The following is a 27,998-nucleotide window of genomic DNA, read 5'->3' as shown; positions in this document are numbered from 1 at the left end:
TGGAGAACGTTAGCGTCCATCACAGTGCGTCCCGCAGCGTGGCATTACGTCGTGGCGTCATATCCTCTTCACCGCGTCGTTTGAAGTAGATGGTAAAGTTTATCTCAGAATAATTAATCAAATTCACGCGTTTGTTAGATTACTCCAGTAGCAAAATGAAACATTAGATGACTCGTATTTGAATTAAATAACTTGTTTCGACTGTTAAACCCTTTGACAGCATTTAAAAGCGACAGACAGCTCAAAATACTGTAAACAACCGGATTCTTAGCTTCTCCGCTATGCAATAATGCAACGTTTAAAGTACGACACGTGTGTGTTTTGCTACTCTTCGTGTTAGCAAGGGCTCAGTTGTAATTGCTAACAGCAGTGATGTCTGTGAGTCTGACTCCAGAACAGCAGCGGAGGATAGAAGAGAACAGACAGCGAGCTCTGGCCAGAAGAGCCGAGAAACAGGCCCAACTGACCCCTGGATCTGCCCAAAACTACCCTGCAGAGAAACAGGCCCAACTGACCCCTGGATCTGCCCAAAACTACCCTGCAGAGAAACAGGCCCAACCGACCCATGGATCTGCCCAAAACTACCCTGCAGAGAAACAGGCCCAACTGACCCCTGGATCTGCCCAAAACTACCCTGCAGAGCCAGCAAACAACAGCCAGCTGTGTGCATCCGATCGAGCACTTCAGGTGGGCACCCAAGCTCTGTCTGAACTCAGAAATGGTTGGTTGTCATGTTTAAGTGTCAGACAGTCAATGTGCAGAACTTATCCCATTATTGGTTGGTTTATGATCCGCTCAGGAACTATTTAAGAGCCTGACTGATTAATCTATGACAACCAAAAATAATTAATATTACTGACATATATGTAAATGTTTTACATTTATGTGCATATTTTATTTGAAAAGTGTTACACTTAATTGAAGCTTATGTACACATGATTGCTATGAATTGCTTTATATGTAACTGCATTGTTTAATAGTCACTTTAGGGTTTTTAGAGACTCATTCAAGGGTGTCATTTGCTAGTAAAGTTTACATTAAAAATTGATTACCAGGTAGAAAAGTGTGAATATTGGTAAAATACTATATGACTGATTAATCTGTTAATCACTAATTAATTGACTACAACCACCAATGCATTATTAATCTTAATGACATACATCCTTGTTAAAGAAAAAATGCACCTTATCTGTTTTCAGATATTACAATTTTGTAAATATTTTATTTACTCTCTCTCTCTCTGTCGCTCATAATTGCTATTATTAAATTGCACTATAGTCTAAATGTATTACGAGATAGAAGTGTGAACATCGGTAAAAAATACCATGTTATATTATTAACCCTATAAAGCCTACTGTATCATATTTGATACACAAATTTCTAAGACCTCAAAATTATCAACATGATCAAACATTGCTGTACTGCATACTACTATATACTACATGCATTATGTCCGCTTGATTGAGTTAACATTTTTTTTCCAAATTTTAGATTTCTGAAAAAGAATATGTATATATCATCTTACTTAGACATATTATTTAAAAAATGACAGATTTGTGATTTGAGTCCTTGAAGATTTTAACAGCTCTATTTTTGCAGCGTTTGAGGTAGATGTCCTGCAGAGAGGGGAGAGCAGACCCTGAGATGCACTCAGCTAAGCACACAACTCTCTGTAGTGCTTTGCAGTCCTGACTTGAGCTGTTTCCATACCACACTGAGATGCACTGAGTCAATACACTTTCTATGGTCCCTGAATAGACAGTTTTCAGGATTGCTGGTGAGACCCTGAATTTCCTCAGCTGTCGCAGATGGTACAGTCTTTGCCTGGCTTTCTTAACCTGTGTTTGGATGTGTGTAGTCCAAGTCAGGTTCTCGGAGATGTTTACACCGAGGTACTTGAAGCTACTGACCCTCTCCACAGGGGTCCCACTGATCATAAGAGGAGTGTAGGGCTGCTGCTGTCTCTTCCTAAAGTCTATGATCAGCTCTTTAGTTTTGCTCCCTTTGTCTTATCTTTGCAGACTCCGCTCATAGACACCAAAGGACCCTGTACAAAGACATCACCTCCAACATCCAATACTGCATCTGCAACTCATAGCTTTTATGGACAGTCAAGCAAACCGCCCACAGGAGTAAAGCGACCAGCTAAACTCCCTGAAGCAGGAGGAAGTGTCCCTGCAAAGAAGCCAGCGGTGTCCGTGAAAGGGAAATGCGTGTCACACTCTGAAAATCGTTTCCGAGTGGAAGTCGGCTACCATGCGGACCTCATCACTGCATTCAAAAGCATTCCCTCTAAGAACTATGGTGAGTACAGACACCGTATCTGCTGTCATTATTTACAAAGAGTTTGGTGTGCATACATGTGCTAAAGAAATACCAAAAATACAAATTATATTAAAATGTACTCCCCCTCAGGCGATCCAAGATGTAGATGAGTTTGTTTCTTAATCAGTTTTTGGGAAATGTAGTATTCCATCAGTTGCTCACCAATGAATCCTTTGCAGTGAATGGGTGCCGTCAGAATGAGAGTCCAGCTGATAAAAACATCACAATCCACACAACTCCAGTCCATAAGTTAACATCCTATGTGTTTGTAAGAAACTAATTCTAACGGCACCCATTCACTGCAAAGGATCCATTGGTGAACAAGTGATGGAATGCTACATTTCTCCAAATCTGTTCACATGAAGAAACAAACTCCTCTACATCTTGGATGGCCTGAGGGTGAGTTCATTTTTAGCAAATTTTCATTTTTGGATGAACTATTGCTTTAAAGGAAAACAGCTGCTGGCCTATAATATTTATGCATTTGTTGTTTATCACAGATCCCGCTACAAAGATGTGGAACTTTAGCCTTGAGGACTACCAGATGCTGAGTATGTCGTCATGAACGTTACTTAACATACTCAAGCAGTGATTGTGTGCAAAAATACTACTGTTTCCTATTGCACAGGATGTAATGGAGTTTGCTTGTGTTTCAGTGGAGCAGGCAGCGAGTCTCCCCTCCGTCTCTCTCAAACCTCTGGATGGGATGGAAGGGCTGAATATTTCAGCATCCACCAGTCGACCCAAAGATGCAGCAGCCCTGGCAGCTCTGATGAGGCTCTGTCAGGGTTGGCAGAAACCAGGTGCCACAGTAAAGGGGAAGTGCGTTTTAGTGTCTCGCTGTCGGTTGGAGGTGGATATTGGATACCAGGCCGATGTTATTGATATCTTCAAGAAAATGCCATCCAAAAATTATGGTGAGTGTAATACAGTGGTGGCCAGAATTATTAGAACACTAGACTTTTCAGCAGCTAAAAATGGTTTTAAGTCTTAAGTGGTTTTAATTTCTATCTTTAGCTGTAGTGTGTCAGTAGGAAATATCAGTTTACATTTCCATACATTCATTGTGCCATTAATTGTAATAATCCAGTGAGATTATTGTCTGACAACAGCCAGAGCTCCACACAGAGATCTGATCTGATCATCATCAGTCTGTCTGGAATGACATGAAGAAACAGAACAAACTGAAACAGACTAAATCCAGAAGAACTGTGGCAACGTCTCCAAGATGCTTCAAGCAGTAGTAGTGCATTGCAAATCATTTGATTCAAATTGGGACTTTGGAGCGGGTTCATGAATCATTGATTCAGATCGGGACATCGAAGCGCGTATCGAAAATCATTTGATTCAGAACGAGACTTCAGAGCGCGTTTTATAAAATCTTTTTTCTGATTTCTTTTTTTTAATTAAACAGTACAAAACATCATACCATTTAAACAAATTTATTATCATCATTATTATTTTTTTACATTTTATCTAAAAATAAAAACAGGATTTATCCCTCTAATGATTTTACAAAATAATGGTTCACCAAAATGTGTGGAAATGTGTTGTATCAAGCTCACATTTTATTCTTTGTTTGATTGTTGTTAGACATGAAGGCCAGAAAATGGAGTTTCCTTTTGGAGGACTACGAGAATCTCAGTGAGTCATTTTAATTTGTTCACGTCAATAAATATTGGATTTTTATTTTCGAAGAGCAGAATAAGTGCAAATAAATTAGTTTAATGCTGGGGGTGTATAATAAATGTATCGAATGCCACTATAAGTTATCTTTGTTTTATATCATTTTTCATTCCTGTTCTAATTGTCGTTAAATTAAAAGGTTTTTAAAATACAAGTTTATATTTTGGAGGCATTTCTGCCACGTGATTAATTGTGTAACTTTTTAGTCTCACAATTCTGACTTTTTCTTGCAATTTCTTGCAGTTTGTGTCTAACAGTTCTGTCTTTTTTCCTTTTTTTCGGTGAAATATAAACTCAGAATTGTGAGATATACATTAAATCACAATTGGGAGATAAAAAATGTCAGAATTGTGAGATAAAAAGACGGTTACCTTTTTTTTTTAATTCTGTGGTGAAAAAAAAAAAAAAAAAAACAGATTTGTGAGATGTAAACTCTGATTTCAGAGAAAAAAAATCTAAATTGCAAGATATAAACTCACAATTCACACGTTTCTATGTTGCAAGTCTACATTGTGAGATAAATAATTACCTTAAAAAAAATTTCCGTGGTGGAAAACGCCTTCCATATGATAGTGTTTATAATGTTTGTCAACATTTTGTTTTATTTACTGTTATTTTTCTCTATTTCTGAACATCATAATAGCAATTCTGACACAAAAAATACAGTACATAATATGCAGTTGATCATGATGTCTTGTGTCTAGTGGTGGAACTGAATGAACTGCCTATGGTGGAGATCGAGCCTTTACCTCCTGCTGTGCTGCTGTCCTTCTCCTCTCAGTTTGAGAAGAGCGAGTCTAGAGCTCCAGTCCCTCCTGAGGCCGATCTCTCACACCTGGATCCACAGCTCACACGCAGCCTCATGCCCTTCCAGAGAGACGGGGTCAAGTAGGTCTCCATTACCGCCGTTTTAATGGTTTTGGTTAGATAGAAAGTTAGTTGGTGTTTGGTAGCAATGCCAAGGTCATGGATTCGATTTCCAGGAAATGCGTGAACTGATAAACACATAAACTTTGAATTCAATGTAAGTCACTTTGGATAAAAGTGTCTGCCAAGTGCATAAAATGCATGAATGCGCATATAATGTGATGTTTGCTGATGTGTCAGTTTTGCAGTGTCCAGAGAGGGCCGTTTGCTGCTGGCTGATGATATGGGTCTGGGAAAGACTGTTCAGGCCATCTGCATCGCTGCCTACTACAGGAGTGAGTGGCCTCTGCTGGTGGTCGCTCCGTCCTCAGTGCGCTTCACATGGGCTGAGGTAAACACACTTTCTTTTAGAGGGATGTTTTTTTTTTTAAGGATGCATGCCATCATTCAAAAATTTGGGGTCGGTACAATTTTAAAAATGTTTTTGCTCACCAAGACTGCATTTATTTGATCAAAAATATGGTAAAAACAGTGAAATGTTATTAAAATTTGAAATAAATGTTTTCTATTTTAATGAATTGTAAAGTGCAATTTATTCCTGTGATTTATAGCTGAATTTTCAGCATCATTACTCCAGTCTTCAGTGTCACATGGTCCATTCTAATATACTCAAGAAACATTTCTGATTATTGTCAGTGTTATGAAAAAATTATCTAATTTTTGCAAAAACCATGATACATTTGTTTCAGGATTCTTTGATGAATAAAAAGTTCAAAAGAATAGCATTTATTTGAAATAGAACATTATAAATGTCTTTGTCACATTTGATCGAATTAATGCAACCTTGCTGAATAAAAGTATTAATTTCTTTCAGAGACACCAAACTTTTGATAATACTGGGTCCAAAACTATTTTCGACTGAGATTCAGAATTAACTATATTTTTGTGACTTTTTAATAAAGAAATTGACAGTCACGTGTTTAACTAAGGCCTAATAAACTTTATACATTATATTAAATATTGCTTTTCTTGCATTTCAGTATGTTAGATAATTAGAAAACACTTTCATGCTGTTTAAGTAACTTAATGCTTGTTTTCTGCATAACAATAGTTCATAATTGTTGTTCTTTTGTAAATATTGTAAAAATACAATTTTGACCTACAAAAATTGTTTAGTAATGTAAGTGGTAGTTTATAAAGCAGCTTTTGTCAAGGTTGCAGACACAAAAATATGCAACAACAACAAAAAAAAGCAACAATTGCCAGTGTTTGCAAGTACTTTTTTAACGGCTACATGATGTGAAATCTGATTTATTAATTCATATTTTCCATCTCTGCACCCTTGAGGAAGGACACATTCTCTTGTTTCCCGGCAGGGATTCGTGAGGGTGCATTTTAAAGTTTAAAGGGAAATAGTGAAGATTTTCCAGCGTTCCTCTGCAAGCTTTAGTCACACGACTCAAACCTTCCTCAAAAGAGCTTGAAAGACAAATGTGAAAAAGGCCCTCAAGACAAAGTGAATTCTCGCTCTTTTCCCTCAGGCTTTCCGCCGATGGCTGCCATCCGTCAGAGCCGACAGCATTAATGTGGTGGTTACAGGCAGGGACAGCCTTCGCTCCGGCCTCATCAACATCATCAGCTACGACCTGCTCAACAAGATGGGCAAACAGCAGCCGTCCAGCCCTTTCAGTGTCATCATTATGGTGAGAGCATGCAAACTTGTTCTCTAACCACTCTCACTTACTGACTGCATTAGCAAGTTAGTAAGATAAGAGCTTGTGCATTTGTGTATGAGAGTCCAGCTTTCAGTTCATTTAAATTATAATAATCTTTTACAATATTAGTGTTTTTACTGTATTTTTAATTAAATAAATGCAGCATGAACAAAAGAGACTTCTTTCAAAAACATAAAAAATTTGTATTGGTCCATCCCACCTAGTAACTAACCACCTAGCAGTGTATAACCTTCAAATATCAAAGATCCAGTCGCAGGATGTGAATTGAATTCTCCTTTTCTTGTTTGTTTGTTTGTTGTACAGGACGAGTCTCACTTCCTAAAGAACATGAAAACGGCTCGCTGTCGGGCGGCTCTTCCTCTGCTGAAGGTTTGCTGATTTTGGCAAATTTTAGGCATCATTCATAGCGTTGAAGTTTAAAACTGTTTAGTTTATCCTATCCTGTGTTATTAAAGTTTGAAGTCTGTCTAGAATGCACAGACATTGGCTGTGTCTCAAAAATCCACTGTGCTGCCAAACTAGAAAGCCTTGCTGGGAAATGCTGCCCAGAAGGCCAAGAAAATAACACAGTCGTAGATAGTTTTGCAACTCAGCTGCACTCATATAAAACTTACTGATATATTTTATATGAAGACTGATTGTTTTCGTTGTCTCTGATGCTGCTAATTAAATGTCTGTGTGGTGCTAATAGACTGCTAAGAGAGTGATCCTGCTGTCGGGAACGCCTGCCATGTCCAGACCTGCTGAGCTCTACACTCAGATCCTGGCTGTGAGGCCTTCTCTGTTTCCACGCTTCCATGACTTTGGCACACGCTACTGTGATGCCAAACAGGTTGGTCCACCTATATACAAGTGTCCAATGTAGGGCTGCACGCTTAAACTGAGATTATGATAAGACTTGCAATTATTAAATTGTAAAGGCTGTGGTTTGATTAAATATATATGAGCTGTGTTTTTCACAGATAAGAGTGGAACTGTGTTCATTTACATGTGAGCAGCTCTTGATCTGCTGGTGTTTTTAGTGTCTCAGAGCGACTCGGTTCACAGTAAAAGTCTACACAAACTCCATCTCTGCATCGGCTCTGAGTTTGAGCTGCTTTAACATGCGTTTGGGACCCTAACATGGGCCAGCCATTGTAATGAGAAGTGATTATCATTAACAGAAAAGAAGCTTTAAAGTGATACTGCACCCCAAAATGAAAATTTTGTCATTAATCACTTACCCCCATGTTATTCCAAACCCGTAAAAGCTTTGTTCGTCTTCGGAACACAATTTAAGATATTTTGGATGAAACCCCGGAGGCTTGTGGCTGTCCCATTGACTGCATAGTAAATACCACTGTCAAGGTCCAGAAAAGTATGAAAAGCATCGTCAGAATAATTAAATCTGAATTTTATGAAGCTACGAGAACACTTTTTATACGCAAAGAAAATAAAAATAACGGCATTTATTCAGAAATTCGTCACTCTCTGTCAGCGCAGCGCCATTTTGGAAAGCATCCGATGGACGCAAAGTGCGTACGCTATTCTCTATCATCAGTAACGCATGGATACACAGTTTCCGTAAATAAACGTACAATACGTATCCATGCGTTACTGATTAAGTGATTATTGACAATTTTCATTTTGGGGTGGAGTATCCCTTTAAGGGCTCCCTGTGCTTTTGGTTTAACGTGAAAGCTGTGAATATTAGTATTATAATTTTACAGCTCTAATGTAAAATGAAATGCATATTATTATTAAATAATACAATTAATAATTTTACATTTTTATTTTGTATACTTTTTGCATGCTCTGTTTTATAATGAAATATTTCAACAGTAATTTTTCACGTTTTATTTTATGAAGTAATTTTTATATTTTTATTAGTGCTGTCAAATGATTAATTGTGATTAATTGCATCCAAAATAAGTTTTTGTTTACATAATATATGTATGTGTGCTGTGTATATTTATGTATATATAAATACACACATGCATGTTTATATTTCGGAGAAATGTTATTTTTATATATTGTATTTATTTATAATATAAATTATATGAATATAAATATAGACATGTAAATATTTTCACAATATATACTGTATGCATGTGTGTTTATATATGCATGATAAATATACACAAAACACACATATGCAAACAAAAACTTATTTTGGATGCGATTAATCGTTTGACAGCAATGTTATTGTTATCTTCTAGCTATATAGATATATAGTCACAACATTATGGTGAAACAATGCAACACTACAAACAAACAAACAGCAAACCTGGAATTTCCTTTTTTTTTTTTAAATGGCAGTTGCAATTTTAATCAGAAAAATCGAAATGATATTTTTTCCCCCAAATCTTGCAGCACTAGTACATTGACATTCAGAAAAAGCAGGAAAGAAAATAATTTTTACTATATTGTTTTTCATTAAATACTCACTTTTACAGTGAAATATTACAACAGTTATTTTTCATATTTTTATTTAGTTTAGTAATTTTTTTTGGAATACTCTTCTTATTATTATCATTAGTCATAGCCATATTGATAAATAAACAATTTTGGTCACATTGTGCAGCCTTACAAACAAGCACAGGAAACCTACATTTTTGAAATCTCAATGTTTATCAGAAAAATCTCAATGAGATTTGTTCCCCAAATCGTGCAGCCGTAGTGCAATGTCACGAGCCCAAACTGTTGATGAAAAGCCGTTGTAGGTGTGAAAGCAGTGGGATGTGTGTGTGTGCAGCTGCCGTGGGGCTGGGATTACTCCGGCTCGTCTCGTCTGAGCGAACTCAAGCTGCTGCTGGAGGAGTCTCTGATGCTCCGCCGCCTCAAATCAGAGGTGCTCTCGCAGCTTCCCGCCAAACAGCGCAAGGTGGTTACAGTGACGACAGACGGCATCAACTCTCGCACCAAAGCTGCTCTCAATGCCGCTGCCAAAGTGCTCGCCAGAGGATACCACAACGTGAGCGCAAACTACAATACAGCTCTGAAAACAAGTCAGATTTGAACATTTTTTTTAGAAATTCTGTCCTTAGTTACTCACCTTCATCTCAACTCATTCTTAAGAATTTCTCTTGGTGTTCCACATCAAAAAATAACATAATATGGGTTTGGAATGACATGAGGGTGAATAAATACTGACAGAATTAGTGTCTTCTTGCCTGTTACTGTACCAGAGCTTTTCTGTGTTGATGTGCAGAAGTCTCAAGAGAAGGAAGCTCTGCTGGTGTTCTTCAACCACACAGCAGAGGCCAAGATCAGAGCCATCGTGTACGTTAACCACTAATCATACTAATAACAATAAATATAACTATTTTAGCTTCCACACCAATGGACAATAATGTTCTGTTTATGATAAGTGTGTGCCTCAGTTTAAAGCAGGATGGATTCTGATTGATAATCAAAATGTTGTGTCGTTATCGTTATAGCGTGAACTTCCCTGTTTTTATAGAATTAGACGATTATTAAAATTGTGTAGTTCTAGTTATCATTATCGTCCTTGGTGTGAACAGGCCTTTATTATAATTATTAGAAGATTTGTGTACATTCAAATAGTTTGATGCAAACATTTGTAAAATGAAGCTGTTGTAAATATACTTTCTATATTAATGCATTTAGAATGAATCATAAACAGACCTTTATTTAAAGATTTATATCATTAGCTGGTGTCAGTATAATGCTGCTTTTGCAATAGTACGTGTGTATATATAATAATACAGTGATTTAAAAAAACAAAAAAAAAAGTTTTTGTTTTCTAAAAAAATAAATATTCAATAAATATTCAAAATGATAATGGTATGTCAATTACTAAATGAACGCTGTCTGGCTCTGTTTCTCAGGGAGTACATCTCAGACATGCTGGAGTGCGGACGAGAGAAGTTTCTGGTGTTTGCTCATCATAAACTGGTGCTGGACAGCATAACCAAAGAACTCGGTGAGAAGGTCTGTCCAAATTGACCTTTTTCTCTTTACAAAAATCTAAAGTTCTTTCTCAAACATTTCCCATCAGCTGCCAGCAAACCAAGATGGAATCTGCAGACTTCATTTGGAATTTACAGAATGATTTAAAAATGAATTCAAAACACTTGTTTTGAAAATCAAAAGGAAAACTTTGATTAGATAAAATATGAGCTGCACAGTATATCAGGATCATATCAGCTATTGCTGATTTTAGGTATTTATTTGTTATATATATATATATAATAAATAATTTTATATATATATATATATATATATATATATATATATATATATATAATTTTTTTTTTTTTTTTTTTTTTTTTTTTATTGTCCAGTAATGGATATTTAACTGTGGACTCTTGGTTTCATGGAGTTAAATGACTAAAATGTGTTTCATAATGACTAAAAACAGCAGCAATGCTGTTCTCCATCCATCATGCTATTGTTTTGACATAAATGTGACCCTGGACCACAAAACCAGTCATAAGGGTCAATTTTTCAAAATTGATATTTATAGATCATCTGAAGCTGAATAAATAATCTTTCCATTGATGTATGGTTTGTTATGATAGGACAATATTTGCCCGAGATACAACTATATGAAAATCTGGAATCTGAGGGTGCAAAAAAATCTAAATATTGAGAAAATCTCCTTTAAAGTTGTTCAAATGAAGTTCTTAGTAATACATATTACTGATCAAAAATGAAGTTTTGATATATTTATGGTAAGAAATTTACAAAATATCTTCATGGAACATGATCTTTACTTAATATCCTAATGATTTTTGGCATAAAATAAAAATGTATAATTTTGACCCATACAATGTATTTTTGGCTATTGCTACAAACATACCCCAGAGACTTAAGACTGGCTTTGTGCTCCAGGGTCACATTTATGGTGCGCGATGCCTTAATTTCTTTAGTCTATGGTGTGGTTTAGTTTATTACATTTATCAAGTATCAACCATAATGTAAAAATAATTACTAGGTTATTGGTATCAACCAGAATTTGTATTTTTTATTATTTTATGTATATTAATAATAACATTTAAATTATAATAAGTTAGCCGTTGTCTAATTTTTCTCTGTGAACGGTGTAAATGACTGCTTTGTGGACATGGCTTCTGCATCCAAAGCTGGGTTGAATATGAGCACTGGAGTGCTGTTGACATTGTGTGTTGTGTGCAGGGAATCAGTTACATTCGTATCGACGGCTCGACGGCGTCGGCGGAGCGACAGCAGCTGTGTGACCGGTTCCAGTCGTCACAGAGGAGCTGTGTGGCTGTCCTGTCCATAACCGCCGCTAACATGGGGCTCACGCTGCACGCGGCCGACCTCGTGGTGTTCGCCGAGCTCTTCTGGAACCCTGGAGTGAGTCCGGGAGACCCAAAACACTGATCTCCAGACCTGATGCAATCATGCTCGCTAAAATATTCCATTGGCTGGAGATGGCTGTTTGTCATAGCAAACTATAATATATTACAGTTAAAAATTAAAAATCAATGACTTAGTCATTGAAATTCATTGGACATAAGTTGTGAGAACCCTGAGTTTTTTGAGAACCCCTTTATTTCAAGTTTAAATGTGAGACTTTTAATTAATTCATTCATTCACTCTTTTACTTTAAATTATTTAATAAATAAATATCAATGTGTTTTTATAAAAAAATTATATTATTATTATTAGTATAATAAAATAAATGTATTATTAGATGCTGTAACTGGTCACTTTTACATGATTTTTTTTTCTTTACAATATTAATATTTCAATGAATACTTAGTCTATTAGTAATCTTTTTGTTCATTTTTGCTTAATCAATTAGTTGAACATTTCCAGAATTATTTGTATCTAATTAGTTATTTAATAAATATAAATAAATACTTATTATTATAATAACAGATGTATTATTAGATGGTGTAACTGGTCACCTTTTTTTGCCCCATTAAATGAAGACTTGATTTTTAAATTTTGTTTAATAATTTAATATGAAACATGGGATGTCACAGCATGGGGCATGTACAATTCCCGAAATATGATTAATTATAAAAAATTATTAAAGTTGTGCTTTTTATCAATTTATTAGTACTTTTTTTAAAAATACGTTCTTCCATTTAACTTTAGAATTCATTTTAGTTTTAGTTCATTTCTGCAAAGGATCGTTCAATTCAGTTGTATTTTTATTTTATGAACACTTTTTAAAATAAATGAGCATTAGGAATCAGTTAATATTTGCTTCTAAAATATTTGCATCTATAATTTCCATTTTATGCAATCATTAAATTAACCTGAGTCTGTCACGAGTCTGTCAAATTGATCTGACATTGCCATGTGACAACTTTTTGTTTTCCATTTTTCAGCCAGTTTAGATTTGGATTTAGTTTACTTGCTATTTGATTTATTTTTTTAAATCAAGAATTCAGGTTTTAGTCTGATAACAGCTCTCTTTTTGCTTTGGCTTGTGAAGCGTAATCTCTACCTGTAGAGATGTTAGACTGCCAGACTCAGGTAAAAGCATTCCCATGAATCAGCAGAGTAATTCAGTCTGGAACAAGCTCTCATCTGAGTTCAGGAAAAATGGCTTCATAAATATAATTGAAATGGAGAGTGCTGCCAGAACACTTGTGAAAGGTGTTTATTTCATTCAGGTCCTGATTCAAGCGGAGGACCGCGTGCACCGGATCGGACAGACCAGTAATGTGGACATTCATTACCTGGTCGCTAAAGGCACTGCGGACGATTACCTTTGGTGAGAGCAAGCTGCAGACACCACAGTCAGGAGAAACCTGCAGATATTCAGACCTGGAACAGGTGGTGGGAGGGAATGAGTCAATTATTGGTTTTGTTGCAAAAAACTAAAAATACCTACGTTTCATGAAAATGAATAGTTTTATTTTTAAAAAATTTTGGCTTCAGAATTTTGCAATACTTGTAACTCTTGAGGATCATATATGTGTATATATATATATATATAATGGCATATATTATATTATGTATTAGATGCTGTAACTGCTCACCTTTTTAATTAATTATTTTTTTACCATTTTTAAATTGCAGTTTATACCCTCAGTAGTTCATTTTAAAATGGTTACTACAATTTAAAATTTTGTTTAAATAATTTTATCCACTCTACATGTCATTTTCAAAATATCAAGTCATTATAATTATACACAAATATTTTCATTAGTAAATCTTTTAATACTCTAATTCAGTTTAGTTTGTTTTTGCATTTGTTTGTTAATTTCGGTTCTGTTTTCATCATGTTTTATGTACGTGATGCCACGGTTTGGCCTTATTTCCCTTCTCAGTTTTATACTGTGTGCTTGTGTTTCTCAGGCCCATGATACAGGAGAAAATGAATGTTTTGGAGCAGGTCGGTTTGTCTGAATCCAACATCTCAGAGAAGGCAGAATCTGCCAGCTTTCACAGCAAGGTTAGTATGCAGTCTTTTGATTGTTGATCAGTATTTTCAGTGTTTAAAAATGAATCATATTCAACCATTGATAGAAACACTGTGGACTTCATTGAAGATTTATTTATTTTACTTAATGAATACACTTTAGAATACATTTAAAACCAATTTAAAATCAAATTTAGCTTTTAGAATTACTTTAAAATGAATTAAAACTCAAAGTGGGTAAATATCTACATAAATATTGAATAGGTATTATTATAAAATAGCTAATAATGTGAATTGAAATAGTTATTAAACATCTGTAATTGGTGGAGAAATGTGTAAAAAGTGCTTTTTTCCCCTGTTTGTCAGGACCCTCATCAGCTGACCATCACTGAGATGTTCCAGAGGTCCTTTGATGAGGAGGAGATGCTTGCTTTAGTTGATCAAGATCAGTAAGAACGCAAATTATTGCATAAAATAACATGGTGTTTCAGCTGCTTTGAAAACCAATCACTGCACTTGTTTGTTTGTGGCAAAAAATAACTAAATAAAGCCTAAAAATGATTGATACCATTGTCAGTTTCAACCAAACTGATCAGCCTTTCACTAAGTATTAAAAAATACTTTTAATTCACAAGAGGATGTAAATGATTCACACGAGATGTTTGACTGAAGAAATGACTGGCTGATTTACAGCTGCTACGCATCCTTCAGATCCAAACTGATGGAGAACACAAACAAAAAAATACATCATGTCTTACAAACTTACAGGCTTATTATCGGTAACTGAAATGAAAACTAGACAAACATTTGCATTACTTTAAACATTTATTGAAATAATATTTTAGTGTTTATTTTCATTTAGTCTTTAAGTTGCTGAAATAACTCAAATTAAATATGCTACAACCTAATAAAACTATATAGACATTTACACAAATCTAACTTTTAAAAATAAACACACACAGACAAAAAAAGACTAACCTTAAACTAAAATTAAGATGAAAACAGAAAAGGCAAAAATAAATACAACTGAAATAGCATAGCAACACTTACTGAATGGCCTCAGTTTAAGACTGATTCTTTGTTTGTGAATCAGATTACACTGGTTCTCATCAATGTTTTTGATATAATCATGTAACCTCACCTTTACCTGTATTCTTCTTTGACAGATGATTGTACAGATTTCACATTTTCCTGATCCCCTGAAATACAGAAGACAAACTAAAAATTGAAATAAAGTTTGTATAATTCCAGTACAGCGTCACTGATTTGTGTTAATTGTTTTTGTTGTTCATTCTTCTGTTATGTTTGCCTAATAGATCACTGAATCTTAAGACAAAATTAAGAGCTGAAATAAAAGCTAATTCACCAAGGAATTATTTCTGATAATCCGTCTCATTTATGCTTGAATCCAACAAGCTGCTGCTTCCATATTTGTTTAATTTTTTTACAGTTTTCCCTGCTGTACCTCAATGCATCAACACCACCAGATAAAATACTCCATCTGAAGAAAATCTGATCACATTCATTTGTGTATTAAAATGCATAAGCAATCGTTTTCTGGTTTTGATGGGACCTATGATCTGAAAATCTATTTCTTTACAATGGGTGACGGGACTGATGTACTGTATAATAGTTTTAACAAAGAAAATAGGAGCATAATTACCTAGGACCATAAAAACTCACCAGAGCCTGTGGTTGCTGAAATATGGACCTTCAGGATGAAGGCTGACTTTGATTTTATAAATGTTCCCTTAATATCTGACCATTAATATCCAAAGTGGAAGGAGATTTTGTCTCATGTCTGAAGGATCAGTGTATAAACTAGTCATTGAGATAAAGACCTGTGTCCTGCGGGCTGGATGTGGGCGTCTCTAGCGCTTCGGTCTCATCAGAGGATGCTGGGTGACTCTCTGTCGTCTCCGGCTTCATTTCTTCAGCAGCTTCTGGATCTGGAAAATAAGGGGAATGCTGACTTTTGTGTGACTTTTTCACTTCTAGTTAATAGACTAAAGCAGAGACTCAAACTCTTTTGTCAGAGGAGCCCCTTAGATGTTCAAACAAAGTCTCCTGACATTTTTCAGAAGTTAATACTTCAATAATTTAATGACACATTTGCATGGTTTATGATTCTCTGATGTTCGTTAATGATTACATGACATACAAGTAAAGATAAAAAGGTTTTATTTTTGTTTATATTTTAATATTATTTATATATAGGGCTGCATGACTTGGCCAAACATTTATATCGTTATTATTTTGTCATATATTGCAAATATCGTACTATTATAATTATTATTAGGCCTATTATTATTAATTTGACCTCTAAAAATGAAGACAGATTTGTATTACTGTTGTAAACTAGAGTTGTACTGAAATTATATTTTATTTTACACTGTTGCAATACTAAATCTTCATTTTCAAACATTAAAAACCTTGAGATTTTAACATTTCACATGAATGTTGGAAATGAAGTTAACGTAAATGAAGTGAAACAACGCAACTAGGCTATATATTTAATTAAATCACAATCTTTGATCTTTAATCTTTGATCGCACTAGGCTATATTGTGATTTCAGTTTGATTTTGATTAATTGTGCAGCCTGATTTACTTATTTTAACTATCCATTTGATTCCATTGGGTTCTTATCTTGTATATGACGAGTCATTGAGATATAGACCTGTGTCCTGCGGGCTGGATGTGGGCGTCTCTAGCGCTTCGGTCTCATCAGAGGATGCTGGGTGACTCTCTGTCGTCTCCGGCTTCATTTCTTCAGCAGCTTCTGGATCTGGAAAAGAAGTGGAATGCTGACTTTTGTGTTTACATGAGACTAAAAAAGTACTTTTATAGGCTATATCATGATTTCAGTTCTATTTCAATTAATTGTGAAGCCCAATTTATTTATTTGAATTATCGATTTCATTTGCTATTCATCAACTCTTGAATCTCTGTATAGGAAACCCTGGACTAAAGGAACAGTTGACCTTAAATCTGTTATTATTTATTCACCTGTTCATCATATTGACAGTTTATATGTTTGGACTAGTTTGTTCAGTTTTAAACCTGTTGAGCTCGGATCTGTCTGGTTCTTCAGGTCATCAAATGATGGAGATCTTGAAGCTTGTAGATTCTTGAGCTCTGCAAAGCTCTCTTCTGTGTCTGTAGATAGCAGGACATTCATTAAATTTTATTCTTAAATATCTACATCTATCTCATATATATATACACACACATACATAAAGATTCGCCCTTTAATTCATAACGTCATGGCATTCAATGTTGCATGCACTACAAAAAAGCAACAAAAACAAAACTATCTCAGTGTTTTTGCTTGATTTTTCAATTCAAATTTCTAAACATCCTTAAATCAAGACCCATTTACTCGAGATGCTAAATTACTATATGAAGTCTTATATTTTGAGAAACTGAACAAAATTAAGTGAGTTTGTATTTAAAACAAGAACAAATTTCTGTCAATGAATGGGATATGAAAACTTTTGAGTTAAGTTGATTTTTTTTTTTTATATTTGTCCCTTTTTTCAACATAAACTCAGTTCATTTTGATGCATTTCTCAGAAAACAAGATTTCTTACAATGTCATTCTTGTATCTATATTGATTAAAGAAGGTTTAGACATTTTCACAGGAAAACAAGACAAAACGGTCCCACTTTATATTAGGAGGCCTTAACTACTATGTAATTACATTTAAATTAATAATTTGATACAATGTACTTATTGTGTACATACATGTTTTTACATTGCACTTTATTTTATGTATATTATTATGTATGTTTTTAAAAATACCTATATGTAGTTACATCTGTAATTAATTTCTGTAATTACACTTATTGAACTATCCATTACACCTTTAAATATAAAATGCATTTTATCCCCAGATGAAAACATGTTTTAGATTTAGTTTTGAACATTTATCTTTACAGATGGAGGAGGCACCTAACGCAGGAGAAGCAGCGCCGTCGATGATCACGCTCTCAGAGCTGATGTCTCCGAAGAGGAACTGTATCTTCTGGTGTGCGTGTTGAGTGTTGGAGGATCCGTGGACGGCGTTCTCCAGCATGTCTTTAGCGAAGCGCGCTCTCAGAGACCCCGGGGCCGCTTGTCTCGCCTCACTGGGGTCCGTGGGGCCCATGGCCGCCCTCCACTCCTCCACCGCGTTCTCCTTCGTCAGAACCATCATCGTACACGGGCCGCTGCAGATAAATAAACCATGTTTTATCTTACCTGTGTTCTGCATGAAGACTTCCAGCTCAGTTAAGTCACGTTTAACGATGAACTCACCGACACATGTAATCCACCAGCTGACTGAAGAAGGGTTTGTCCCGGTGCTCTTTATAAAACTCTTCTGCCATCTCTCTGCCCAGAACCGTGTCCTTCAGACGGGAGATGGTGAATCCTCTGGCCCGAATCTCCTCCAGGATTTCCTCTGATATGAGCAGAAACAAGCCAAATAAACTGAGTTTCTTGTTATTAATATTCTAACATTTTAATTTCATATACACTACATTTGTAGGTCTGAGATCAGTAAGATTAAAACTATTGTTACAGTGTTTTTCATCAGATAAGCAGTTGTTTTAAAAGCATGAGTTTGAACTGCACAGCTCAAACACACAGCTAATATCCCTCTCCACTCTTTGGTCTGTGCTCGGGGATACCCTTGTGTTCGGTGTCTGGTTTGATGACAGCGAGCGTGTCCTCCGGTGGGAAGAAGAAGCCGATCTCCCTCTCCGCCTCGTCTGAGCTTCCGCTGCCGTGAAGCTGATTAATGCTGGAGCTCCCGCAGGAAAACTGGGCTCACAGACTACATCAGAACCACACACAGAGCCCACTGACCATTAAACACATCTATTATAAATAAACATGATATATGGCATACAATAACACACTGATCTGAGCAAATGAGGGAAATGTCCTGAAGAAATCAAACTATTATAAACCTCAGTTTACCTGTCAGGTTGCTCATTCTTAGCCTGGATGGGGTCTTTGGGTCCCAGGATGTTCCACGGCTTGCTCCTTCACTAGGACTAATGCTAACACAGGCTCCTATTCATGACACGCTGTAAGTCTTCTGGCTTCTTTACACAGTATTTTCATGCAACTAGCAATTATGTAGCTAAGATTTACAATTAAGCTTAAATTGAAGATATAAATCACTTGTTTTTTTACCGTCCTCTTCATAGTCCATGTATATTTTATATCTAATAATTATCATTTTGACACAAGAGTATCATTGATATACTATTGCAGTTTTTGTTAATGTTTTGAATTAGATTATATATATTAGTTTGAACTGTAATTTTAAACTTTTAATAATTAAATTGTTTTATTTTAAATATCTTTATAGTATTTATTACTTTATATGAATAAGCTTTAGTTGATTTAGTTTTAGTTGAAACTAAAGTGAGAAATGTTGCTGAAATACTACATATATTTTAAGTAACGAAAATGTTTATATATATTTATATATATATTTGTGTGTGTGTGTTATACTAATTTTTTTAATTTTATAAAAAAAAAAATTAGGTATGTTTTGACATCCAAACTGGTCTTAATAATTATAAATCTCAAGCTGAAGCTTTTCAAATGCACTTCATTTCCATATCGAATTACTTTATTAATTTAAAGGGACAGTTCACCCAAAAGTACAAATTCTGTCATCATATACTCACCCGTAAGTTTTTACAAACCTGAGTTTCTTCTGTTGAACAATAAAAAAGAAGATATTTTGAAGAATGTTGATAACCAAGCAGTCGCTGGTAGCCACTGACCTCCACTGTATTTTTCCCATAGAATGGAAGTCAATGGGTGCCAGCAACTGTTTGGTTAGCCACAGTTGCTGGTAGCCATTCAGCAGACTAAAGAAATTCATACAGGTTTGGAACAACGTGAGGGTGTATAAATGACATTTTCATTTTTGGGTGAACTATCCCTTTAAGCAGAGAGCCATGTAACAGAACACTGAAACGGCTAATTCTGTATTCTGATTGGATTAGTCTGGAGCATCTAACTGGTTCTGAAACCATTATATAATTCCATAAGCTACATTGCTTGCTGATAATTCAAATGATTATTAATAATGCATGCTTGTACTGTATATGTTGAAAATTGGCATGACTTATCATATCACGGTTGCTGCTGTTTTAAGTAATTAACCGCTTGACTCGGCACAGCCTCTTGTGTTTTTTCCACAGCATCAGATGTGTGATGAATGCGATCGCTCACCTGGTCATGCTCTCCAGCAGGCTGGGGAAGTATTCCTGCTCCAGATGATCGCTGTAGAACTGCCTGACCTGATCCTCAGACAGCATGACCTCTCTCTGCATGGCCACTGTGAATCCTGCTTCATGGATCCGGCCCAGAATCTCCTCTACAAACACATCTACACTTTACTCCCTGACCGTAAGAGCTCCGTAATCTCCCTGCACTAGCAGTCAAAAGATTGGACACATCTGCTCATTCTTTATCATGACTGTTTCACACAGAAGTCATCGAAACTACAAAATAACACAAATGGAACAGTGTTGTTATTGTTAACAAAAACTTGTTTCAGTTAATTCACATAAAGCTGAAATAAAATATATGAAAAATTTGAGAAATAACTAAGTAGAAAGTATTAAGTAGAAATAACTAGAAATAAATAAATAGGAATAAAACGAATAAAATGGCAAAAGCACAACGTACAACAAAAAGTACTAACGTTTAAGCTCAAATTAAAATTAAAATTGAAAATGACAAATAAAAGCTTACAATATTTATATAAAAGATTATATTTAAAATATGAATAAATATTTTATTAATTAATACAATTTATAATAGCACATAAATAATACTAAAATAACACTGACATAAAAATAATACTAAATAGAAATATTTAGAAAATCTATTAAAACTTGCAAAAGCACATAACAGTATTGCTAAAGTTAAACTAAAAATAAAACAAAAAAATTAAAAATTAAAAATTAAATGCTTAAAACATTCATATTTACATAAAATATTATATTTAAAATATGAAAATATGAATATAATTTAAAATAGCATATACTGTAAATAATACTAAAATAACACTGAAATAAAAGTAAAGTCAAAGAATTATAAAACAAAACTTAGAAAAATGCCAAAAGCACTTAAAATTACTAAAACGTAAACTATAATTAAAATGAAAACTAAAAATATACTAAAATAATCTTATAACACTTATAACATTAATATTTATATAAAATATAATATTTAAAATATTAAGATATTTATAAATATTTCATTAATACAAATTAAAATTGCATATAACTAATGCTAGAATAATGCTGAAATGTAAATAAAACCAAATAGAAATATATATATATATATATACACATTATACATGACAAAAAATGGAAAAAGCACATAACAAAATTAATAAAACCTAAACTAAAATTAAAATGAAAACTGAAAATAAAAAAGCTTAACACATTATATTTATATAAAATATATTTAAAAAACAATAAATATTTTAAGAATGAATGCAAATATATTTATTATATATATATTTATTATTTACTATATTATAGTTATAATACTATAATATAGTAAGACTCATAAAGTAGCACTGAAATGGAGGAATGGGAATGATGTAGTGATCAATAAATGTCAGTCATATGTAGGTTGATTTAAAGTGTTTCATTGTGGCTGTAGATCAAAAGTTCATGAGAAATGAGTCAAGCGTGTCCAAACTTTTAAGAGGCAGTCTGTGAGTTAGTAAGTTTAGTTTAAAGCACTCATTGAAAGCAGGAGTATCTGTCTGCGTGTGTAAACGTAATGTTGGCACATGCCTCTGTTTTCCCTGGCAGCGTCTGGGCGGATGAGCGCCAGCGTCCTCTCCACATGCTCCTGTTCCGGCCCGGCCCGCTCCGAGCCCGAGTCCGCCATCGCCATCCTGAAGTGGGGGAAGAAGAACGCCAGCTCCCTGCTGGCCTGCTCGCTGTCGCTGCTGCCGTGTAGAGCGTTCAAAAGAGTCTCGGTGCCGTACTGAGCCCGCAAGCTGAAGAACACGGAGCGGCCAGAGAGGAGAGCAGGGAAGGAAGGATGGATGGATGGATGGATGGAAGGGTGGAGAAGCAGAGAAAGAGAAGAGCAGATGGTCTCACTGCTGGGTCTCGGCCAGGGCAGAGGGAGGGAGGCAAGAGTCCACACAGGATGTGTTGTGCTATAACTGTTAGAGCTCAAATCTGTGAGCACAATATGGAACGACAAAGCAACGCCCTCGTATCACTTTAAGATTATATTTCATTACAAAATTACACTATGCACACATCAGGAAATCACTTAGACTATATGTTAGACCTACGCAGAGATACCGTGCTATAATGTATGACTTACACAACAAAATTTTGAGTTTTACAGGAAGTTTTATAATAACATAATAATTTTATATTTTTTTGTTATTTTATTTTTTTGTTATTTTATTTGTTATTTTTTGTTAACTTATTTAAAAAACGATACTCGGTTGTTGTTTTTTAAATAAATTACTTGTATTATAATTTATTTAATTGTAATTTAATTATATGATGATATAAGTTAGTGTATATATATATATATATATATATATATAGTTATATAGTTTTATATATATAGTTTATATATATATATATATATATATATATATATTATTTATTATATAATATGCATCATTAATTAATTATTATATTACAAAATTATTTGCCCCAAATTATTTCTCAAATACTGTTTCATCTTGATTTTTACATAATTGATTAATTAATAAATAATAAATTGATTATATATATATATATATATATATAAATCTGTTTGTAAAAATTTAATTATTTTAGTACTAATTATATACTATTATAGTATACACTATTTGTGATTCTTTTAAATTAGCTTCTGTGTACCTTTTTTATTTTTTGTTTTATATATATATATATAATATATATAGTTCATCGTAATAAAATGAAACCTGTATACTATTAAGTATACACTATTTATTAATATTTTATTTTATATTAGCATCTGTTTTTATATTTTAGTTTTAGTTTGTGTTAGTAATGTTGTAATGTGCTTTTGTCAGTTTTATTAGTATTTGTTTTTTATATTTATATATATATTTTTTTCAGTTTTAGTAATTTTAAGTACTGTACTTCAGCTTAAATTTTATTCTAGTTCAGTTATTTTTATTTTATGTATTTTGATTTAAGCAATTAAATTAATTAATAATAATAATAAAAAACATAAATAGTACCTTGACAATTCCATTATTCTGTAAATCATGATTTTGATTTGAGATTTGGATTTTTGAATGAGATCTGTCTTTGCATTACCATAATGGAAATTTCAGAGGGACTGCTTATGTTCATGTGTCACTCCCACATAAAGTCTATATATTTCTGTTCCTGGGAATGAAGTACCCTGGGAATGGAGGCTGCGTCCTCCTGGCCTCTTCGACATCCGGTGGACCGATGAATTCCCGCCAGGCTGGGATGACGTCCTCACAGCCCTCCGTCTTAGAAATGACCAGGACATGCGACGGGCCGCTCGACATAAATTGGATGAGCTCCTGAAAGTAAGGCTGGAAGAACACACACAAGCACACACACTTCACATGACACACTGGCATTCTGCCATTACACACCATCAGCAAAAAAACTTAAAAACGTGCTATTTTTAGACTTTTTCTTCATTTTACCTCTGTGGCTTTGTGTTGATAGAAGTCTTGAGCTTTTGCTTCACTCAGCGTTCTCTCCTCATGGGCCAAAATCACAAAACCTGCATCCTGAATCTAGAAACAAAATATGCATTCAGAAATAAATGGTTTAGCTCTTTATCCTTGTGCGAAGGGTAAAATACCATATGAATATAATATTAAAATGACACAAAAATCCAAGTTCTTCATTTTTTTTCGCCTTCATATTGTTCCAAACTTTCAGGTTTCATAAGACTGATTGTGAAAAAATAATGACAGAACTTTTATTTTTGGGTTCATCTATGCCTTAAACTGAGTTCCTACCTTCATCATAATCTCATCTGCTTTGCCGTGTGCCACCACATCCGGCTTTATTATTGCCACTGTGTAAGACTTTTTAACAGGAACTAGAAAACACAAACCAGAGCAGGTAAATTCAGCCAGCAGGACAAATACAATGAAGCATTATGTTTAATGAAGGAAAATCAATACCAGTCATATCTTCATCATGTGGGTGATCCTTAATTTCATCATTCACCTCTTCTTCCTCAGTTAAACCTTCATCTGTCACCTGGAGTGACATGAAAAAATCTAATCTCTTTCATGATGTTACTTGTTTAAAAAATCCCTAAGTGATAATTATTACTGATGTGTAAAATTTTACTAATAATATTACAATATATAATTAAATTATATTATTAAAATAAATTAATAAATTAAATAATAATAATTATATTTATTATATGGTTTAAAATATAATGAATTAATGATGCATATATATATGTATATATATATATATATAATATGCATCACAGTGGACTACATTTCCATGATTTCATCCCAAATCTTTTTTTTGTCCAGATTCAGATCATCTGTTGTCCACACAGTAATGATGAAGGCAGGTGTGTGGAGTAACTCACCGCCCTGCGTGCCGCCCCGTGTTCTAGGACGTTCTTCTCTTTGCTCAGCTCTTCCTGTATCACCCTCTGCAGGAGAGGAGTGTTTGGCCCCCGCAGAACAGATACCAGCTGCCCACCCTACAACATGACAACACCAGCCCATCATACAGCAAACAGACAGGCAGACAGACAGACAGGCAGACAGACAGACAGGCAGACAGACAGACAGACAGACAGGCAGACAGACAGACAGACAGGCAGACAGACAGACAGACAGACAGACAGACAGACAGGCAGACAGACAGACAGACAGGCAGACAGACAGACAGACAGACAGACAGACAGGCAGACAGACAGACAGACAGACAGACAGGCAGACAGACAGACAGACAGACAGACAGACAGACAGACAGACAGACAGACAGGCAGACAGACAGGCAGGCAGGCATATCACAGGAACATGTCACTTTCACAACATCAGATATTTCAAAATTAAGCCTGTTTTCCATTGAAGCTTATTTCCACAACCATGAATAAAATTATACATAAGGTAATTTTTTTTATCTAAGAATTCAGATTTTTTTTTTTTCTTACAATTGCGAGTTTACATCTGACAGTTCTAACTTTTCTCGGGTTTGTATCTCACAAAATTATTTTTTTTTCTCAGAATTCTGAGTTTATATCTCACAATTCAGACTTTTTTTTCCTCAGAATTCTGAATTTACATCTTCACTCGTTTTTTGATTTAATATTGAAAGTAGAAAAATGAGAAAACACTCCTATTTAATTTTTTCCCCAAAAAACGAAAAACAAGAATTCAGCTTAATTTTTCGTTCAGGGATAGAAAAATGAAAAAGCTTGAATATTGGAATTCTACTTGTGGGCGTGAATTAAACGCCCCTTTCTGCTGATTGGTCAGCTGAAGATCAAACCGTGCCATCATCAGTTCTTCCGCAGTTTCGAGTGGCAGAATAATAGTCACGGATAATAACGGATTCTTTATGCATTTATTGCAACTACATTTGATCTTTTTTCATCAAACAAGCAGACAAATGAATGGCTCGACACAACTCATACCGGGACAGAGCCTAGACAAGGCTTTCTTCTGTGTAGACCAGCAGTTCTCAAAGTGCCAGGAGGTCTGCAAAAACATTTATAGCCTACCGTATTTTCCAGACTGTAAAGACTATTTTTTTATCATGATACATGCGACTTACATTGCATTCAAGTTACAGTTTTTACATTTTATCAGCTCTTATTCCAAAGTGTCTTAAATAATGCACTTAACGTCAAATAATCTAAGGCTCTGTCCCGGTATGAGTTGTGTCGAGCCATTCATTTGTCTAGTTGATTGATGAAAAAAGATCAAATGTAGTTGCAATAAACGCATAAAGAATCCGTTCACCTGCAGCAGCGGAGGACTATTATTCTGCTGCGCAAAACTGCAGAAGAACTGATGACGGCACGGTTTGATCTTCGGCTGACCAATCAATTAAACGCCCCTTTCAGCAGTTTAATTCCTGTCCACAAGTAGAATTTGAATATTCAAGCTGATTTTCTTTTTTCTACCCCTAAACGAAAAACAGACAGACAGACAGACAGAGATAGATAGATAGATAGATAGATAGATAGATAGATAGATAGATAGATAGATAGATAGATAGATAGATAGATAGATAGATAGATAGATAGATAGATAGATAGATAGATAGATAGATAGATAGATAGATAGATAACACTTTCATCACATCATAGTAATAAGATTTGGGTAAAATGTGCTGAATTGTATATAATTGTGCATTATGCTGAATAATGCATAACATTTGATTGTAGTGAACTTTGTCTATATGCGAAATATGTTTTCTTCTTTTGTTCATTTGTTTTGGAGTGAAAGTTTTCTTTGTTTCCTTAACAGGTTTTGCTACACGTATCCATGTATTATTTGCTTATTTTAAATTGCATTCAGTTTCAGACCCACCGCATAAAACAGAAAGGTGGGCTCACACTTCCCTCTGTAGTTCTCCAGAGCTTCAATCCCATCAGCCTCAGCCTGCAGGGATGATAAGACGGCGTGACAGAAATGTCGACATTTAGAATGATTGTTTGTGTGCAATCTAATCTCCAGAGCGGCTTATCTTACCGTGGCAAAATGCAGCAGCTCGTCTCCCAGCTCATTCTTGATTTTTCTAAAGAGACTGACGACGGCGCGACAGGGTCCACACCACTGCTGGTACACATCCACCACTGACACACACACACATACACACACACACATGTTGGTTTTTGTGGTTTATGGGGACTCTCCATAGGCGTAATGGTTTTTATACTGAACAAACTGTGTGTGCTATTGCCCTACACCAACCCTACACCTAAACTTAGCCCTCACAGGAGACTTTGTGCATTTTTAGATTTTCAAAAAAACACCATTTAGTATGTTTTTTAAGCCTTTTGAATTACGGGGACATAGGCAGTGTCCTCATAAACCACCTTCATATTGTAATACCTCTGTCATGCCCATGTCATTATACAAATTTGTGTCCTCATAAACCACATAAACATGCACACACACACACACACACACAAATAAACACACACACACACACAACAATCACCACAACTAAACTCAGACTGCACTTACAGACTTCTGCAGCTCTGCTTGACAAATAAGAAACCAGACAGAAAGACCAGCAGAGAGTAATGAGACAGAAAACTGTTTCAACATCTGTGCTGCACAGTTTCTTTGTGTACGAAGCAGAATCTCAGTGTGATCAAATGCTGCTGATCTTTTCGCTTCACTTTTCTTCACTGTTTTTGTCAAAAGTTTTGATTGTGTGCTTGTGCATCTGTAATTCAGTGATAATTCATTTTTTTAAGTATTGCCACAGTTGATAGATAGTAAGAACGATAGATAGAATGATAGAATGATAGGACAATAGACAGATAGATAGATAGATAGATAGATAGATAGATAGATAGATAGATAGATAGATAGATAGATAGATAGATAGATAGATAGATAGATAGATAGATAGATGACAGACAGACAGGCAGGCAGGCAGACAGACAGGCAGACAGGCAAACAGACAGACAGACAGGCAGACAGACAGACAGACAGACAGGCAGGCAGGCAGGCAGACAGGCAGACAGGCAAACAGGCAAACAGGCAGACAGACAGACAGACAGACAGGCAGGCAGGCAGGCAGACAGGCAGGCAGACAGACAGGCAGACAGGCAGGCAGACAGACAGACAGACAGACAGGCAGACAGGCAGACAGACAGACAGACAGGCAGACAGGCAGACAGACAGACAGACAGGCAGGCAGACAGACAGACAGACAGACAGGCAGGCAGGCAGGCAGACAGACAGATTCACTCACCTATTAATCCTTTCGTTGCCAAAACTTCACTCCATTGATCATCATTATTGATATTTACCTGCATTTAAAA

At 35.1% G+C, this 27,998-nt stretch overlaps 1 protein-coding gene and 1 pseudogene across 3 annotated transcripts; one reads left to right on the top strand and one right to left on the bottom strand.

Annotated features, from left to right (window-relative positions):
- Positions 1-24: 24 nt before the first annotated feature.
- LOC306876490 (SWI/SNF-related matrix-associated actin-dependent regulator of chromatin subfamily A-like protein 1) lies at positions 25-15,333 on the top strand. 2 transcript variants are annotated; one of them, XM_079427701.1, is made up of 18 exons: positions 25-687; positions 2,022-2,304; positions 2,826-2,876; positions 2,982-3,242; positions 3,919-3,969; positions 4,716-4,899; positions 5,119-5,269; positions 6,420-6,581; positions 6,918-6,983; positions 7,306-7,446; positions 9,349-9,567; positions 9,805-9,875; positions 10,445-10,547; positions 11,754-11,936; positions 13,211-13,311; positions 13,899-13,995; positions 14,329-14,411; positions 15,129-15,333. In XM_079427701.1, the coding sequence occupies exons 1-18, from the start codon at positions 373-375 to the stop codon at positions 15,130-15,132; spliced, it is 2,526 nt and encodes an 841-aa protein (XP_079283827.1). In that variant the 5' UTR covers positions 25-372; the 3' UTR covers positions 15,133-15,333. The 2 variants fall into 2 exon arrangements, 1 of the variants encoding a protein (XP_079283827.1); XR_013784826.1 differs by having other exon boundaries at positions 47-687; positions 10,445-10,539; positions 15,129-15,222.
- A 450-nt stretch (positions 15,334-15,783) lies between these two features.
- Positions 15,784-27,992, bottom strand: LOC306875662 (thioredoxin domain-containing protein 6-like; annotated as a pseudogene). The gene is made up of 17 exons: positions 27,929-27,992; positions 26,692-26,795; positions 26,530-26,601; positions 24,573-24,689; positions 24,145-24,223; positions 23,977-24,059; positions 23,656-23,748; positions 23,378-23,538; positions 21,785-21,993; positions 20,202-20,346; positions 18,927-19,022; positions 18,635-18,780; positions 18,261-18,405; positions 17,916-18,172; positions 17,024-17,119; positions 16,641-16,742; positions 15,784-15,911 (listed from the first exon to the last, which is right to left on the bottom strand). The product of its transcript is annotated as a thioredoxin domain-containing protein 6-like (transcript).
- Positions 27,993-27,998: the final 6 nt, after the last annotated feature.

The sequence above is a fragment of the Barbus barbus genome, assembly GCF_936440315.1.
Source record: "Barbus barbus genome assembly, chromosome: 10".
In the NCBI taxonomy this organism is placed as follows: Eukaryota; Metazoa; Chordata; class Actinopteri; order Cypriniformes; family Cyprinidae; genus Barbus; species Barbus barbus.
This window is presented reverse-complemented; position numbering and strand designations above follow the sequence as displayed.

Excerpts from the sequence above, each read along its gene's own strand:
- LOC306876490 (XM_079427701.1), top strand. The coding sequence starts at position 373 with ATGTCTGTGAGTCTGACTCCAGAACAGCAGCGGAGGATAGAAGAGAAC. Across the intron at positions 2,305-2,825 it reads CATTCCCTCTAAGAACTATG|ATCCCGCTACAAAGATGTGG; the intron begins GTGAGTACAGAC and ends TGTTTATCACAG. Across the intron at positions 3,970-4,715 it reads GGAGGACTACGAGAATCTCA|TGGTGGAACTGAATGAACTG; the intron begins GTGAGTCATTTT and ends TCTTGTGTCTAG.